This window comes from Sturnira hondurensis, unplaced genomic scaffold (genome assembly GCF_014824575.4).
Source record: "Sturnira hondurensis isolate 20B ecotype Veracruz unplaced genomic scaffold, ASM1482457v3 Scaffold0001203, whole genome shotgun sequence".
In the NCBI taxonomy this organism is placed as follows: Eukaryota; Metazoa; Chordata; class Mammalia; order Chiroptera; family Phyllostomidae; genus Sturnira; species Sturnira hondurensis.
This window is the reverse complement of record NW_028073834.1, coordinates 350277-369641: the sequence shown is the minus strand read 5'-3', so window position 1 is coordinate 369641 and position 19365 is coordinate 350277. Positions and strand designations below refer to the sequence as shown.

Genomic DNA, 19365 nt, shown 5'->3' with positions numbered 1-19365 from the left:
CTAAGTAGCATCCTGTTGGCTTCATTGGAAATAGCACAAAACCTAAGTAGATTAACATGCTTGACAGTCTTTGTTTTCATGTGCCTCTCTCTCCCTGCTTTCTCCCTCTCTCTTTTTCACTCCCTTCCTGTTTATTTTTTAATTTGCTTGCATCTTTTAATCAGGCTGAGAAAGTCACCACACCTGCCATCAGGCACATCAGTGCTGAGGTAGTGCCCATGGGGCCCCCACCCCCGCCAAAACCCAAACAGACCAGGGATAGTACTTTCATGGAGAAATTGCATGCTGTGGATGAAGAACTGGCTTCCAGTCCGGTCTGCATGGATTCTTTCCAGGTAAACATAATTCTAAATTGCTGAGAAAGTCAAATTGAATCAGTTAGTTGTTGCTCAGGTTGAGAAGGGAGAAAGGAAGATACTAAATTCTGTTATAATAAGTAATAGTCATGAAATTTTAGGTCTTTGATAATCTATTTGGTTTGTACTATTTCATTGTCAGAATGGAACTCCTAAGGGAGGAGTAAGGTATGCAAAAGAGCATTTTGAAATGCGGGACATAGGAACCACCACAGCCAGATTCCTCCAGTATTAGCCTTGACCACAACTGCCAGTTTTCTCCCTCTTTCTCATTCTGCACACATGTATTTTTTCCTGGATCACTTTAGAGCATGTGGCTGTTGTGATGCAGTTTGATTCCTAAATACTTTAATGTGTATTTGGTAAAAATGAGGACATTCAGTTAGGAAAATAAAGACACAGAAATGTAATTTAATCTATTAAAGGTCTAGTTTAGATTTTACCATTTGTCCTACTAATGTTCTTTATAGAAAAATACTTTTCTTTTTTACTCACACAGGAGCCAATCTAGAATTATGTGTTGTGTTTAGTTGTTTTACCGCTTAGTCTCTTTTAATCTGGAAGAGTTTCTCAGTCTTTCTTTGTCTTTCATAGGTTTGATATTTTTTAACTGTATAGACCAGTTATTTTATACAATGTACCTCAATTTCGGTTTTTCTGATATATCATCATCATAGGATTCAGGTGATACACTTTTGGCACAAATACCATGGCAGCGAGGTATCCTTTTTGGTATAATACATCATATCAAGAAGCAATCCCATCTCTCATTTTAGTTTTTTATCACATTTCAGGTGGTGACTGCTTGATTTCCTCACTGTAAAATTATCATTTTTTCATTCTAAAATTAATTAGTATGTTTTTTATGAGGATATACTTTGAGGACAAACATCATTTTACCCTCTGCTTTTAAAATCCATTACTTATTCTTGTTTGAAATAATCATTACCTTGGTCATTATCAAATGATGACTTTCTAAATTTCATCATTTCACCAGTTTTTAATATTCTAAATTTTCCCCACCAGTCTTATAGGTCGGTGAAAAATGTGTCTGTCCTAAAATTTAAAAACAGTATTGAATGGAATTGCTCTCAAAAAGATTATTAAGTTTATTTATTTCTATTTATTTATTTTTTATGGGATAGCTTCAATAAGCCTAATATATTTTTTCTTTTTTCTTTTTAATATATTTTATTGATTATACCATTACAGTTGTTCTATTCTCCCCCTTCATTCCCCTCCACCCTGCACACCCCCTCCCCCACCATTCCCCCCCTTTAGTTTATGACCACATGTCTCAAGTTCTTTAGATTCTATATTTCCCCTACTATTCTTACCCTCCCCTCTATCTATTTTCTACCTACTGTCTATGCTATTTTCTGTACCTTCTCCCCCTTCTCCTCCTCCCATTCCCCTCTTGCTAAGTCTCCCTGTGTTCTTCATTTCTATGGTTCCACTCCTGATCTACCTGTCCTCTTGGTTTGCTTTTGTTTTAGGTGTGGTTGTTAATAACTGAGTTTGCTGTCCTTTCACTGTTCATATTTTTCATCTTCTTTTTCTTAGATAAGTCCCTTTAGCATTTCATATAATAAGGGCTTGGTGATGATGAACTCCTTGAACTTGACCTTATCTGAGAAGCACTTTATCTGTCCTTCCATTCTAAATGAAAGTTTTGCTGGATAAAGCAATCTTGGCTGTAGGTATTTGGATTTCATGACTTGGAATACTTCTTTCCAGCCCCTTCAGGTCTTTGTTCAGAGGTCACTTTCTCAGAGAATTCCCCTATGCATACTATTTAAAGTTGTAATCCTCCTCCACAACCATTCCCATCTCTACCTCCCTTTTCCATTGTATTTTTCAACAATAACACCTGTCACCTGACAATCTGTGTATTTTGCCTGTTTAGTTTGTTGTCTTCTTTCTTTCAACACAATGTAAGCTCCCTGAGAGCAGGTATTTAGGTCTGATTTGTATTTATATCTAGAGTGCCTAGAACAGCACCCAGCACACAGCAGTCCTCAATAAATATGGAGTGGATAGCTTATTCATTCATTCATGTAGGAATAAGGAGTTGGCAAAGTGAAAAGTGGGAAGAGGTTGGGCATGGAAGTGGAGCAGAAAACTTGGTGCGAAAGGCCTTGATATTCTTGAGGAGGGGAAGTGAGGTGATAACAAAAGCATCTCTGCTGGAAGGGAGATAAAAATGCATTATTTTATTCATGGTCATTTGAATTCCATAGGCACTGAAGTGATATGATAACTTAGGAACAAAAGTCTGCCATATTTTGAGGCAACCTGTTTCTTGTCTGCCTCCATTCACATGCAGAGAAGCAAAACCAGAATAACAAATTTAGGTGTTTTGAATTCCTTTCATCCACTCTCCTTTCTTGGTACCACATGACAAGTAATCTTCAATGGCTGAATACTCACCTGAGGCAATGGGGTCTGTCAGGCTGACTGATTTTTCCCTGTGTTGGTCCCAGTGAGTTACTGCTCTGCGATAGAACTTTATTTCAGAAGCTCACCTGGTTTCTGTTGCAGAAAAAAGAAGAAATTCCATTCAAGTAGGACCCAGGGTCAGCCTTACAATCATTGTGCTCTAAGTTATTGGGGTCTGGGGAGACTTGGCTGAGCTATTGGAAAGGATAACAAAATATTTAGCATGATCTAGGCCAGAAAATGGGTTCAAACACTCACTAAGCATCTTGAAGTGAAGTCAATGGTTACAAAGTATTGGTCAAAATACCTGTAATGTTTGGCCTTTCCTTCTTTTTTTAAAGTATATTTGACTGATTTTGCTATTACAGTTGTCCCATTTTCTCTCACCTATATCCCCCTCCATCCTGAACCCCCTCCTTCCAGTGTCACCCCCCACCACCTTCATGTCCATGGGCCATACATGTAAGTTCTTTGGCTTCTCCATTTCCCATACTACTCTTAACTTCCCCCTATTTTATGCCTACCATTTATACTTATTATTCTCTGCATCTTTTCCCCATTCTCCTCCTTCCCCCTCCCTGATGATAACCCTCCATATGATCTCCATTTCTGTGATTCTCTTCCTGTTCTAGTTGTTTGCTTACTTCATTTTTGTTTTGTTTTTTTTTAGGTTCAGTTTTTGATAGTTGTGTTTATTGTCATATTACTGTTCATAGTGTTGATCTTCTTTTTCTTAGATATGTTCCTTTAACATTTCATATAATAAGCACTTGGTGATGATGAACTTTTTTAACTTGACCTTCTGGGACATACTTTACCTACCCTTCCATTCTAAATGATAGGTTTGCTGGATAGAGTAATCTTGGATGTAGGTCCTTGCTTTTCATGACTTCAAATACTTCTTTCCATCCCCTTCTTGCCTGTACAGTTTCTTTTGAGAAATAAGCTGATAGTCTTATTGGAACTCCTTTGTAGGTAACTGTCTTTTTCTCTTGCTGCTTTTAAGATTCTCTCCTTATCTTTAATCTTGGGTAGTGTAATTATGATGTGTCTTGGTGTGTTTCTCCTTGGATCCAACTTTTTTGGGACTTACTGAGCTTCTTCGATATATATGTCTATTTCCTTTGCTAGATTGGGGAAGTTTTTCTACATTATGTTTTCAAATAAGTTTTCAACTTCTTGCTCTTCCTCTTCTCCTTCTGGCACCCCTATGATTCAGATGTTGGAACATTTAAAGTTGTCTGAGAGGTTCCTAAGCCTCTCTTTATTGTTTTGAATTCTTGTTTCTTCATTCTGTTCCAACTGAATGTTTATTTCTTCCTTCTGTTCCAAATTGTTGATTTAAGTCCTGTTTCCTTTCCTCCATTGTTGGTTCCATGTATATTTTTCTTCATTTCACTTTGTATAGCCTTTGTTTTTTTTTTTTTCTTTATTTTGCGTCTGTACTCAATCATTTCTGTGAGCATCCTGAAAATCGGTATCTTGAACTCTGCATCTGATAGGTTGGTTATCTCCTTGTTGCTTAGTTGTACTTTCTCTAGGTGTTATCTCTTTTTTTTTCATTTCAGCCATATTTCTCTGTCTCAGTGCATCTATTAGGTTGTGAGGGGCAGAGACTTAGGTATTTGCCAGGGTGGGGCAACCCACTTCACTGTGTTGTGGTGCTGTATATCGGGGAGAGGTCAGAGAGGGAACAGTGCTGCTTGCTTGGCTCTCACCCTGCTTTTAGTCACTTTCCCCACTACCCACAATTGAATTGTGTTCTTCTGGTGCTGATACCTGAGTGTTTGGGCTTGTTTATGTTCTAGGACCCTGTGGGTCCCTGCAATGGACTCTTCTATGAGACTGGCAGTTTATCTCACTATCACAACAACCACAGGTTTTTACAGCCAGAGGTTTTGAGGCTTTATTTTCCTGTGATGTAAACCTGTGTTGTGCAGTCTGTCTCACTCCCAGTTTTTCCTCCTACTTTATCCATATGCACGTGTGGGACTGTCTGGTCCACCAGCCACTGCCTCAATGCATGTTCTCTCGGCCCCAAGTGCCTATTTCCACCTGTCCTACTGGTGGATGAATGTTTCTTTTTTAATCCCTTGGTTGTTGGACTTCCACACATTGATTTTCTGGCAGTTCTGGTTGTTTTTTTGTTTTTTAATTGGTTGTTATCTATCCTTTAGTTGTGCAAGGAAGCAAAGTATATCTACCTATGCCTCCATCTTGGCTGGAAGGTGGCTTTTTTCCATCAATTTTTGTGTGTGTGTGTGTGTGTGTATGAGAAGTGTTTCCAGAAAGAATCCAGCCATGTAATATGAAAAATAGATAAATTTATATTGTATTATGCATGGATATATAGATGTGTGTATATATATACTTTGATGTATGTAGATGTGTGTATATATATGTATTGATGTGTGTGTATACACATTGATGTATATTGATGTGTATGTATGTGTGTGTGTATGTGTATATATATATATACACACACATTGATGTATAGGTCTGTCCAGGAAAAGTCCAGCCATTGTTAGTATAACAGTTTGCAGGACAACAATGTAACCTAGAAACCAAGGAAAGTGGACTGGAATGCACATGTGTGAATAACTACTTCACTGTACTAGTCAGTGGCAGGCAGACACTTTTGAGTGAGCATGTATACTGTGTGGCCATCACATTCAAAATGACTGAGTGAGTAGAGCAATAAATCTGCATCAAAATTTGAGGTAAACTTGTACATTCCTCCACAGAAACTATTCGGATGATTCAGAAGGCTGCAGCTATGGACAACTGGTGATTGGCAGCTTTATCATGACAATGTGATCACTCATGCATCATGTCTGGTGCAGTTTTTTTGTCAAACATCAAATCACCCAAGTGACTCAGCTCCCTTACAGCCCAGATTTGGTACCCTGTGACTTCTGGCTTTTCCCAAAACTAAAATCACCTTTGAAAGGGAAGAGATTTTAGACCATTGATAAGATTCAGGAAAATATGACAGGGCAGCTGATGGGGATTGGGAGAACTGTGTGAGGTCCCAAGGTGCCTACTTTGAGGGGACTGAGGCATCACTGTTCTATGTACAATGTTTCTTGTATCTTGTGTCTTCTTCAATAAATACCTATTTTTCATAGTGTGTAGCTGGATACTTTCTGGACAGGCCATTATTTATATACATGCATATATTTATGTATATATGTACATATACACACATATATACAAACATATGAATACACACACATATATATACACACACAAATATATATACATACACACATATGACATTTTATATATAAATGGTGTGGTAGTCTCAAGAGATGGCCATTATGCATTACTTCTTTCAGTGTACTTCTTTTAGTTTAGCATATTTCTTCATTCATCAATGAATGGAGTCTGTTTTTTCTTCTCTTGAAACTGGTGTGGTCTCATGTCTTTCTTTGGCTGATAGAATGTGGTAGATGTAAAGCTGTGCCTAGTTCCAGTTCTAGTTTTTCAGATGCATAAAGTATGTCTGTATTCTTTCAGGGTCAGTCAACTGCCATGTAAGAGGCCTGATAAATATGAGAACACCATGCTGTAAGAAAGTCCATATTGAAAAATTATGTGGAAGTAAATCCAAGAACTCAGTAGATAGTAAGGACTACCTACTGAGACATAGGGACCAAGTCAAGACATTCTGGCCAGGCCTCAGCTGTTTGACCAGAGGCTTCAGACCTCATGGAGCAGACAAGTTGTTCACACTATGTTGGGATTCCTGCCACACAGAATCACAAGTGAAGAAAATTGTATTCTGTAACATGGAAAACAGAAACAATAGTGAAAGGCAGTTTAGTGTAGTGTCAATCCCATGAACTATAGATAAAGGCTATCTGGGTGCCAGCTACATGAGCTTTAGCAAGTCACTGAATCTCTGCTACTCAGTTTCCTTGCCTTAATTTAAAGCAAGGCTAATAATACCTCAAATTGGAGTTGTGATGATTAAGTGAATTCATGCATGGAAAGATCTTTGATCTGTGCCTGGCACATAATAAATTATGTGTGAATGTTAGCTGTCTTTGTGATGATGGTGATGGTGATGATGATGACAACGATGATGAGAATGTATAATCTGCATTCTTAGTTAATCAATTTCATTCACTTTTGCGCTTTTCTATGCAGAAACCAAGTAGGACAAATAAAAATACCAACCTAGGGCCTTTGTACATAGTATGCACTCAAAATTGTGAGATTTAATTGAAGGCTCCAAATAACTTCTTGCTGACATAGGAAAGAACTAGAGGATTGCGACCCCCCATCCCTATCTAATCTTCCTCTGAATTTCCATTTTGCATAAGCAAATGTTCAAGTTTACATTCCTTAAGCACATATCCACAAGCTATCATGGGAGCAGGGAAAAAAACAGCTTAGAAATCAGCTGGGAGGCATGGAAGCCAATTTACAGAAAGACATTACCCACAGATAATCCACAAAGTAGATAATTCATAGTAAAAAACAAAGGTTAACTTTAGTAAACTGGCATTTCCCAAGCACTCCCAGTGGCCTGAAGAGTTCATGCAGCCTCTCCAAGTACCTACCACCGCTGCAGGGGAATATTGTGGGCCCTGGGAAGACTGGCTTTAATACAGAATAAGGTAGATAAGTATTTCCACCCTTCTTGTCATGTTCATGGAAATGCAAGCTGTCAAGCCTGAGAGGAGGTGGGTGTTAACTGTTCATCTGACTAATCTGCAAATCAGCATGATGCAGTCTGGGCCCAGGTAGTAGGAGGCAACTTGGAGGAAAGAGCTGGGCCCCTGGCAATGGTGTACAAGTGGAGAATCCGGGGTGGGGGGGGGATGGGTGATAAAGAGTCACAAGGGATATGGCCTGACCTGGAGGTCAATAAGAAGGAAAGAGGTGGAGTGAAATATTAAAGTAGGCAAAGTCTTTCCCCTGTCTGCATCCATTTCCCTCATTTTCTCCACTGCCTACTCATTCGTCATGAGGGGTCTCCTGCCCAGATTACACAGACCTTTTCTAGTTGGTGGTCCCCCCCAAACAAAAAATATTACCCTTCACCACCTGCTTCCCCATGTATTCAAAATTGCCATTACCTTGGAGAGCAGAGCCCATTCTAATGAAAGCCTTGAAAGCAAACCCAGGTCAGCCAAAAAGAACTGCCTGTGAGTGAAGCCTATGAGGGGTGGGAAGTGAAGGAACAAGGAGAGTCCTGAGATCCTGCTGCTGTCTGGGGGAGCACGCCAGGGAGTGGTGGATGAGCTAGTTTGGGCAGCTGTGTGGTTGCTAGAAGAGCTTAACCTACTGAGTTCAAGGTGCTAGGGGGGAATTTCAGCTAATAAATGTCAGGCTACCAGGACAGGAGTGATGAAGGGGCAGTACAGAGTGTGCCGGGAGTGGAAAAAAACAGAAAAATAAATTCTTCTCCCTAGGGAATTACCAAATACTGCATCGTTTGGCTCTCTCTGCTCTCCTGCTTTCCAACAGGGACATTGTCTGCCAGTGTATAATGTTGAGAGGATTAAAAATAGCCCCTAGTAACTGCAAGAGGATCCGTTTATAGAGTTCTGGCCTTCATACCACCTGTGAGTTACACCCAACCAAACAATCTTTTCTAAAGAACAAACTAGTTCTTTCTCTGAAAGGCCCACTAGCCACAAAAGACAGATGGTTTCGTTATTTTCTCTTCTTCTTTGGAGCAATTCCTTCCATCCCTCCACTACCCACAGGACCTTCCTGCTGCCCAGCAGTGCCTGCCCACACTGGGCTGGCCCTCTGGCTCTGAGCATACCCTCCCCTCAGCAAAACTTACTTGTTCTGTGTCTGATTCTCTCCCTCTCTCTCTGTTGCTGGAGACTAGATAAGTAATCTGAATCATTGTTAACAATTCTAAATCCCCTCCAAGAGCCTTCTGATGCACTCTCTCCTTTTCATATTCCTGGAAACTAGCATAATGGGTTGCTTCTCACAAGTATCAAGTGTTCATTTTGAAAGAGGAAAACTAAATTTTTTAACCTAAGAAGAGGTTGATAGTATGAATTTCAGACAGGCAGGGCACCAGGAAGCTATTTTTTGAGGCACAGAGACTTTCTGTTAGCAATTTGTCCAACCAATCAGTGCTGGCAGGGGTTGTACTCTGCCTATGTCAAAGACCAGCCCTCTGCCCTTAGAGTAGGATACAGAGACTAGACACAGACTTAATGACTACAGGAGCCAGGCAGGCAACTGAATTTAACCTAGTGGGTGTGGTGGGCTAGTCTCTGTGGCCAACTGAAGAGCCTTTCTTAGTTATGAAACAGCAGTGCAAAGGGAGATAATACACTGCAGTTGACAAGCTGCCTCAGTGCTGGGTAAATAAGAGGAAATGGCGGGATGGAATTGAATTAGAGGGGCAGGGTGCATGCTCTCTTTGAACAGGCAGCTCTACTCAACTTCAGTCCAGTGTTGCTGCATGTCCGACTGCATGCCTAGGTATGCGAAAACCTCCACATTTTCAAAAGAGCCAAAGGAACTGTTTTAAAATGCAAAATCTCCTGTTTTTCATTAATATTGAATTGCCAAAAAATAATTCTCAAATATTGAGCTGAGCAAAACACGTCTTTAAGATGCAGGCCATTAGAACACATGACACTAAGTGTTGAATCAGGCCAGAATATTTAAGTTTGGGGAAATTTCAGCCTGGTACTGATTATATGTTCATGAATATGAGAGAGAGAGAGAGAGAGAGAGAGAGCGAGCGCCAAACTAGAGATAGAGATGGGTCTCTAGAGATAGATTTCTGTGTGTATTTTTAAATCTCATGAAAAGTGTTTGAGTAAGGCTCCCAGTGGAATAGTCCTGAAATTTAGCCAGTAACTGAATTCAGTTACTATTCAAATACCCACTGAAAGATTGCCTATTATATTCATGGGAAGTTTAAAGCCTGTGCCTGTTTTCTCTGACACTCTGATATCCTTGGGTGCTACGTGCTGTTCACCAGTACTGGACTGTACATAGAAAACTCAAAATACACAACAGTTAGGAAGGCAAGCCTGCAGTGAAGGTAATCCCAGAACCCATTTCAAATTCCATGCTCTTATGAATCTTTGTCAAAACAGACAGGAAACAATCCACTTCTGGCTTTAACATTATCTAATTCATTGAAATTGGAAAAGGGAATTTGCCTGGGGCTGTCTATGCAAATTTTTAGTCTAAAGTTTTCTCAAGTGATCTATAAACACAGTTTCCAAAGGACAAAATCTTATTCCACTTCCTCCTATACTTTCAAAAAATTAATCTTTACTATATTTTTTCCATTACCATTTAGTCCCCCTATAACCACTCCCCTCCAGCAATCACCACACTGTTGTCCATGTCCCTGAGTCCTTTTCCTTTGTGCTCAATCCCTCCACACCCTAACCACCCCCACCCACTAGCTGTTATCTTCTCTCCATCTATGAGTCTGTCTCTGCTTTTCTTATTAGTTCAGTTTGTTCATTAGATTCCACATGTGAGAGACATCATATGGTATTTGTCTTTCTCTGCCTGGCTTATTTACTTAGCATAGTGTCCTCCAGGTCCATCCATATTGTTGCAAAGGGTTAAATTTTTTCTTTTTTTCAACTGACTAGTATTCCATTGTGTAAATGTCCCATAGTCATTTTATTCACTCATCTACTGATGGAAACTTGGCTGCTACCATATCTTGGCAATTGTAAATAACACTGCAATGAACATAGGGGTGCTTACGCTCTTTGTAATTAATGTTTGGGGTTCCTTCAAATATATTCCGGGAAGTGGAATTGCTGGGTCAAAAAGCAGATCCATTTTAAATTTTTTGAGATATCTCCACACTGCTTTCTACAATGGCTGCACCAATCTGCATTCCCACCAACAGTGCAAAAGGTTTTCCCTTCCTCCACACCCACGTCAGCACTTGTTGTTTGTTCATTTATTGATGATAGCCATTCTCATTGTAGTTTTAATCTGCATTTCTCTGATGATTAGTGACATTGAGCATCTTTTCATATATCCACTGGCCATCTGTATGTCCTCTTTGGAGAAGTATCTATTTATGTCCTTTGCCTATTTTTTAATTGGGCCATTTGAGAGTTTTTTTGGTGTTGACTTCTGTAAGTACTTTATAAATTTTGGCCATTAACCTCTTATTGGATATTTTGGTGAATATGTTCTTCTATTTTGTGGAGTTTTTTTATTTTGTTGATGATTTCTTTTGCTATATAAACACTTTTTAGTTTGATGTAGTACCATTTGCTTATTTTTTTCTTTTGTTTCCCTTTCCTAGGGAGGTATATTTGAAAAAAATGCTATAGGCAGTGTCTGAGATTTTTGCTGTCTATATTTTCTTTTAGGGTTTTTATGGCTTCAGGTCTAACATTTGAGTCTTTGATCCATTTTGAATTTATTCTTGTGTGTTGTGTAAGAAGGTAGTCTAGCTTCATTTTTCTGCATGTATCTCTCCAATTTTCCCAACACTATTTATTGAATAAACTATTTTTAGTCCATTGTATGTGCTTGCTTTTTCTGTCAAATATTAATTGACTATAAAGGTGTGGGTTTATTCTGGGCTCTCCATTCTGTTCCATTGATCTGTGTGTTTGTTTTTATGCCAGTACCATGCTGTTTTGATTACTATAAACTTGTAGTATAGTTTGATATTAGATTGCATGATTCCTCCAACTTTGTTCTTCTGTCTCAGGATTTATTGCTATGGGGGGCCTTCTGTGGTTCCACATACATTTTTGAAATATTTATTCTAGTCCCAAGAAATATGTCATTGGAATCTTGATAGGAATTGCATTGAATCTATACATTACTTTGTGCAGTGTGGACATTTCAATGATGTTAATTCTTCCCATCCATGAACACGGAATGTGCTTATAAGTACAAATAAGATACTTATTTGTATCTTCCCCAATTTCTTTCTTCAGTATCTTATAATTTTCTGAGTACAGGTCTTTTACATACTTGGTTAGGTTTATTCCTAGTATTTTATTTTTTTTGAAGCAATTGTGAATGGGATTGCTTTCTTAAATTCCCTTTATGTTAGTTCATTATTGGCATATAAAATACAACTGATTTCTGGATATTAATTTTGTATTTTGCTACTTGAGTTCTAGTAGTTTCTTGGTGACATCTTTGGGGTTCTCTATGTGCAGTATCATGTCATCTGCAAATAAAGAAAGTTTTACTTCCTCCTTTCCAGTTTGTATGCCTTTTATTTCTTCTTGTCTGATGGCTGTGGCTAGGACTTCCAGTACTGTGTTGAAGAAGAGAGGTAAAAGCAGACATTCCTGTCTTATTCCTGTAACCGGGTATAGCCAAGGTTGGGGGGGGGGGCTAAATAGGGATTTGTAATGGGGTCCAGAACTTGGTGTCCAGGAAATATTAGAAGAAAAAGTATATATGGGATGTCCTCCCCCCCCCCACGAGTCTGAGCTGGGGAGATGGGACTCATGGAGCAGGGCCATTGAGAGTTGTTTTGAATAGCAACAGTTTTGCAGATAACCTCTAGAGTGGTCATTTGACATATCTATAACCTTTAACTGGTTTCATAGATATGTTAAATAGCTGTGGCCATGCTTTGAGCCAGGGGGATGGAAGTGACTCCAACCCATGATGTAACTGGAAGGCAACTCCCTGTGGTTACAGAGCCTGGTTAAGAGATTTGGAGATGATTGGCTTCACACCACAGGGCCACACCTGCCTGGACTTACTATGGCAACCCAGTAAAGCCAGAAAAATACGGGAATGCTGGCAGCTGTGGCCAGTTGTGAGAGGAGTCAGAAATGGTGCAGCAGAGGAAGATTGGCTCTGGGATTTAAACCCAGGCTCCGCAGCCATGCGGCGTCTTTTTGGGACCACGTGGCTTGGGCAGAGAAGAACTGCGGACTTCTTTTACTTTTTCTGAGATACAATACCCCAGACTGGGTAGAGAGGGAAGGAAGGATTGTGCATTTGTGAGTATTCTAAAGGACTTTGGGATCTCAATGAAGACATTAAGTCATTACTCTGACGTTTATATAACTCTCTAAATAAATGATCCCTTTCCTTTTCACCAGTCTCTGGCATTAAGAGACATCTTTCCCTGGCAGCAGGCAAGGTGAACCTACTATGGGGGGGACCCCCAAAGCACAAGGGTGGGTCCACTCAGTAATAGTATATCATTCACCCCACCCCTGGGTATGTCCTGTAACATTCCCAATCTTAAGGAGAATGCTTGTAGTTTTTGCCTGTTGAGTATGATGCTGGCAGTGGGTTTGTTATATATGGCCTTTATAATGGCCTCACTTCGCTGAGAGGTTTTATCATAAATGGGTATTGAATTTTTTCACAATGCTTTTTCTGCATGTATTGATAGGACTATGTTGTTGTTATCGTTCATTTTGTTCATGTTGTGAATCACATTTTCTGATTTGCAAATGTACCAACCTTGAATTCCCAGAATAAATTGCTCTTGATCTTGTGTATAATATTTTTGATGCATTGCTATATTCAGTTTGCTAGTATTTTGTTGAGGATTTTCTTTCTTTGTAGTGTCTTTATCTGGTTTTGGAATTAGGATAATGCTGGCCTCATAAAATGAGTTTCAGAGCCTCCCTTCCTCTTGAATTTTATGAAATAGTTTAAGAAGGAAAGGTGTTAGTTTTTCTCAGAATGATAAAATTTACCTGTGAATTTTGCAGATCACATAATAGTGTACACAGAAAATTCTGTAAGTATATAAAATAATCAATCAATCAATAAAATCTTTAAAAAAAGAAAAACATGAAGGGAGCAGAGATCTTAAAAGCTTTTGTATACAATACTGATGAGTTTGAAAGATTTTTAAAAAGATTTTATTTATTTATTTTTAAAGAGAGGAGAAGAGAGGGAGAGAATTATCAATATGAGGTTGCCTCTTGCATGCCACCAACTGGGGACCTGGCCCACAACCCAGGCATGTGTGCTGACTGGTAATTGAGCCAGTAACCCTTTGGTTCACAGGCCAACATTCAGTCCAACACTGAGTCACACCACCCAGGGCTGAAGTTTATTTTTATATTGAGGTACAATTGACATATGATACTGTATTAGTCTGAAGCGTACGACATAATGACTCAATATTTGTGTGTATTGTGAAATGATCACCACAGTTAGTCCAATGAAAATCCAGCCCCATACCTAGTTATAAAAAATGTTTTTCTTGTAATGAGGACTTTTAAGATCTACTCTTTTGAAAGAGTCATTAAGTTCTTATGCCTGAGCCAAATCTCTCCTCCTGTAGTTTTATCTACATTTCTAACCCCCCTCTTCCTCCCTCTCTTACTCTTCCTCCATCTACTACTATACCTACTAGCTTTCACTTCTTGAGTGATTACCATGCTAAGCACTGTGGTTAATTCTGAACCTGTATTTAATGGCACCTACCTCATAGGTTTATGAAGATTATTACCTCAATTTTAAAGATGTGAAAACTGAAGTGTATAAAGGTTAAGTAACTTGTCCAAGGTCACATAGTTAAGTGAATGGTAGAGTTAATTTATGAACCCTGTGTATCTGCAATAACAATGGCTATTTAATGAGTGCTAGGCACTCACTGTGCATATCTTTCTTTATCTGATTTCATACCCACAACAACCTTGTTAGGTAATATAATATCCTCATCTTATAGATAAATTGAGTCTTCACACAGCTTTTATGTAGTACAGTTCATTCAAATTTTGGAGAGTACTACTATTTTTGTTATGTAACTTATTTTTATTTGTGTTTTTCCATTACCACTTATGCCCCTTATAGTCTCTTCCACCTTCCCCCATCCTATTACCCCTGCAATTATCACACTGTTGTCCATGTTCATGAGTCCTTTGTTTTCGCTTGATCTCTCCACCCCCTAACCACCTCCCCACCAAGACCACTACTATCTGAATCAGCATATTTATAAAGTTGTAGTTAAATTCTAGGTACTATAATTTACATAGTTTAGGTCAACAGATAGGCCATCTTAACAGTTATTCTTGTTTTAAAGGGGTCATCCTTTCCTTGTGTGCCATGGGAAAGGATGATAAGCAATATCAAAGTTGGTTTCCCATTGAAACAGCTTCACACCAGTTTCTGAGGTATCTACCTTTTAATAGAGGTTAGAAACCTGAGATGATTACCAAATCAGCCTTGTCCCCTGCCCTTCACCTACACATAATGCCATCTCCCAGATATTCTGATGCCACAAAACAAACTGGAGAAGGGAGAGAGTTGTGGACTAGAAGATTTGGACTGTTTACCAAAGAAGGCAGTGGTGGCAAAAACTAATAAATCTGGGCTTGATAGCTATCTTTCCAGCAGAAAAAAAATAAATCATTATGAAATGTTGTTGTCTTTTGAAGCCTCTCATTCCAGCTCCTGATTCATGGGTAATAAGCTCAGAGTTGCAAGCCTGCTACCTTATAACCATACAAAACATTAATCTTCTGGGGGTTTTCCACCCCCCTGATAGCACAGGGTAATCAGACAGAATTATAGCTCTGAGACATTCATGATCATAGGATTTTTACCAAATAAATCGCTCAGGCTTTGATATCAATGGCCAACTATAGCTTTTTCTTTTCCTATTTCTTTTCATTTCTGCTTCGAGAAGGCCAAGGGCACCTTTCTACATTTCTATTCCACATACATTTCTTCAAAAAGCCTTGATTTTCCATGAGTAAATGAGTTCATTTATACTGCCCACAGCTAGCATTTGCAGATATTGGGACAATCTGAGGCTTAGTATCTGCCCTGGTTTATAGAGGTTTACCATCTAGGCTCTCTTTGCTGGAAGTATGGACAAGGTGGCAAATGAAATGGAGGCAGAGCCTGTGCTGAGAAAACACAAGGCCTGTGTAAAGGAGGTGTGATTACAGGGGGCTCAGGAGGCTCCTTCTCTCCCTCTCTGGACTGCTGCTGCTGCCTGAGAGTTCACCATGCATGTCTGATTTCTTTGGTTTCAAGTTCACTTCGCTGTTTAAATGAGCATGTCCTTGGGAGAAATACATTAATACAGGGGTACGGCAGAAGTAGGTTTACAGTTGTTTGTATGGAAAATAATATAATTAATACATAATAATATAAGAACAAACTCTGTTTTATGTACTCAGAACTGTAAACTCACTTTTGCCCACACCGTATGTTTCAGGAAATGAGTTTTTCTTTTTAGTTATGTAACTAGTTAAAAGCAGAGCTGTTTTTCTTGTAATTTAATGTTTTAAAATAGGTTTTACATTAACATGACTTAAAACTCAAAAGTATTTAAAAGGGGTACATTAAGACACCCTTTTCCCCTGTTTTAATTTACCCCATTCTTTGTCTAATCCTCTTGCCTCTAATAGGTAACAACTTTTATTTCCTTTTCTCTATGAAGGCAGCACACTATATAACCTTCACTGTCCTTTGCTTTCTTCACTGTAGTGTATATCATAAAGATATTTCAACATCAGTACAGAGACAGCTTCCTCAATCATCTTTTTTTAACAATTGTACAATATTACATCATATGGATTGCCATAGTTTATTTACCAAGTTTCCAGTAGACAGGCATTTGGGTTTTTTCTAACTTTTACTATTATAAAAACATGGCAATGAATATTCTTGTGCATGAATTGTTTCATAAGTGTGAGGGTATACCTGTGACATAAGTGACCAGAAAGGTACACATTTTTAAAATGTTGATAGATGTTGCCAAATTTTCCTCTGTGGAGGCAAGACCATTTTGCATTTCCAACAGCAATGTGTGAGTGCTCATTTCTCTACTACTTTACAACAGTGTTGTCAAACACTCAGATTTTGGTGAATTGAATAACAAGGAAATAGTATATAAGTTCAGCTTTAATTTATACTTATTATAAGTGTGGTTGAGCACTTTTTCATATATTTAAGGGCTGTTTGCTTTGTATTCTTTTCTTCATTAAACCTACAACATTCAATAGACACTTATTGAGCACTTATTATTTGGTAAGCACTGTGCTAGTCATTTGGGATGCATCAGTGAACAAAGATGACAAAGATCCCTGACCTCCCTAAAGTTTATATTCATTTACCCACTGGTCCATTCACTCTACAAACCCCGAAGCAGGTGCTGGGGATATGTAGATGAGTAAGACATCATTCCTCCTTCAAGGTTCAGTTTGATTGAACAAGGAAAAAAATTATTATACTATGGTAAGGTAAATGGTATGAAACGGCATGTACACAGTGTTAATGGCGCCCAAGAATGCAGCATAGAACTCAGAATGGAAGCAATCCAGGAATGCAACTTTGAGGAACACTGGTAGGGGAGTAGACAGGCTAAGACAGAGGCAACGGATAGCTCTGGCAGCACAAAATACAGAAACATGAAAACTCATGTCACCTTTTGGGAATTGAGGTATTATTTCTTATAATGGTTATGGGATAGGGACAAAAGTAAAAAAGAATGGGCAGAGACATAGTTTTCATATTTTGTACTCATTAAATAGTTATTGATTGGTTGAATGGATGAATGAGTGAATGAAAGTTGAGGTAATATACTAGAGTGGTATATTAGTTATCTATTGCTATATAAGAAGTTTCCTCCAAACTTGGCAGCTTAAAACAATAAACATCTCTTATCCTACATAGATTCTAAAGGTCAGGAATCTGGAAGTGGTTAATCTAGGTACTTTGGGCTCAGGCTGCAATCAAGCTGTTGACTGGGGCAATCAATCATCTTAGGTCTCGATGGGCTGGAAAATGCAGTTTCAAACCAAATCATGTAGCTGTTGCTAGGCCTCAGTTCTTCATTGGGTGGATGATATAGGTATCTTATAGGAATACCTGACACATATTAAGTACTATATAAATAAAATGTGTAGTTATTATTACCTAAAAAGTATGAGGAGTTCTCAAAAGATTTTATGCAGATGAGTGACCTGATCATCTCTGTTGTTTCAGAAAAGTTCTTCTAACTTTAGTGTGAGGAGTGGACTGGAGAGGAGGAAAGCAGGAGGGAAGGAGATCCATTAGAAAGCTCTGTTGCAGGTGAGAGGTGACAATAGCTGGATTGGGGTGGTAACAGTGGAAACAGACAAAAGTAGATGCATTCAAAATTCTAGAAGTAGAATTATTTAAACATTGATGAGATGTAGGTGATGAGAAAGAGAGACAGGGAACATAGGAAGAGGAGCATGATCTTTTATTTCAGAGGTAAGGTGGGGATGATAAGTTGAATTAGGACCATGTAGAGTTTGAGGTACTTGTAAAATATCCACAAGGAAATGGCCAGTTGGCAGTCAGGGTTACAAGTATACAGCTCAGAAGGAGAGATCTGGGGTAGAGATTTTAAGAGTCATCTACATGTGGGTCACTGAAATCATAGGTGTGGATAAGATTGCCCAGGAGAGTATATATCCAATAAGAAGAGAAGGCTGTTCAAGAAAGAACCTTGATGGTTACCAGCAGTTAAAAGATGGATGAAAGCCCTGGCTGGTGTAGCTCAGTGGATTGAGCACAGGCCTGTGAACCAGACGATCGCAGTTCAATTTCCAGTCGGCACATGCCTGGGTTGCAGGCCAGTTCCCTGCAGGCCAACTCCCAACAGGGGATGCACGAAAGGCAACCATACATTGATGTTTCTCTCCCTCTCTCCTTCCCCTCTAAAGATACATAAATAAATAAAATCTTTTTAAAAAAAGAAAGTAGCTTTAAAAAATAAAAAAGATATTGATGGAAGAAGTGACTGCAAAGGAGTGTCAGACAAGTGACCAGAGAGTAAGGGGGAAACCTGGGGAGTGTGTAAATCACACATAATGTCTTATGAAGAAAAGAAGACTCAACAGTATCATTGCTGCCTGGTATAATAAAAAGGTCACAGGAGATAATGGCTGAAAACCATTGGTTGAAATTACCAAGAAAAAATGTCATTGCTGATCTTTGTGAGTCATGTCACTAGAATGAGTGGGTGAGGGTCCTTGCCCCAGCCTCTTTCTCTAAGCTGTGACTGCACCATCACAGGATTTAGAGACCTTGATGTTCAGTACCAGCTTTTCTTCCTAGACAGAAGCTTTGACCCCATCAGGATCAGATTCTTAGAGATGTAGATTCAGGGATGGAATGCACTAGAACTGAGGTACCCCTTGACTAAGATTATAATAATAAACAGGGGCTAATAAGTAATAAACAATAGGGGATAATCTGATTTAATCCTGACACCTACCTTATGAGGCAAGCAGCTAGCTACAGTGCTTACTTACTATGTGCCTAGCAATGTTTTGAGTACTTAGCATGTCAACTTCATTATTATCCCCAGATAAAAATCTAGTGGACCACATCACAGTATAAACCTAGACTGAACTAATGTAGGCCAGGATCACCAAGGTCCTCAGGCATTGAATTTCTGCTGCCTCTGGATTCAAGGAAAACTCTTCTCAGAGGGATGTAGAATTATGAGGGCATTTTCTTGTGTGAATTATTTAGGCGGGATTGTCTGGAACAGGGGATGTCAGGTCAGGGAAATTTTAGAGTATCATCCAGGACACCATGATAACTTGCCCCAAGAGGTTCCTTTTTACTTTCCTCCATCTTTCTGATTACTGTTGATCTTGATCCCTTG

The 19365-nt window shown here is 39.0% G+C and overlaps 1 protein-coding gene across 1 annotated transcript in view; it reads left to right on the top strand.

Annotated features, from left to right (window-relative positions):
* The window catches only part of LOC118999053 (GON-4-like protein), a 64341-nt gene extending 45488 nt beyond the window's left edge, over window positions 1-18853 (top strand). The window contains exons 10-13 of the mRNA XM_037063391.1: window positions 165-335; window positions 9635-9637; window positions 18223-18242; window positions 18748-18853. Of these exons, the coding sequence (XP_036919286.1) occupies window positions 165-335; window positions 9635-9637; window positions 18223-18242; window positions 18748-18853 (300 nt within the window). The remainder of the gene's footprint in view (window positions 1-164; window positions 336-9634; window positions 9638-18222; window positions 18243-18747) is intronic.
* Window positions 18854-19365: the final 512 nt, after the last annotated feature.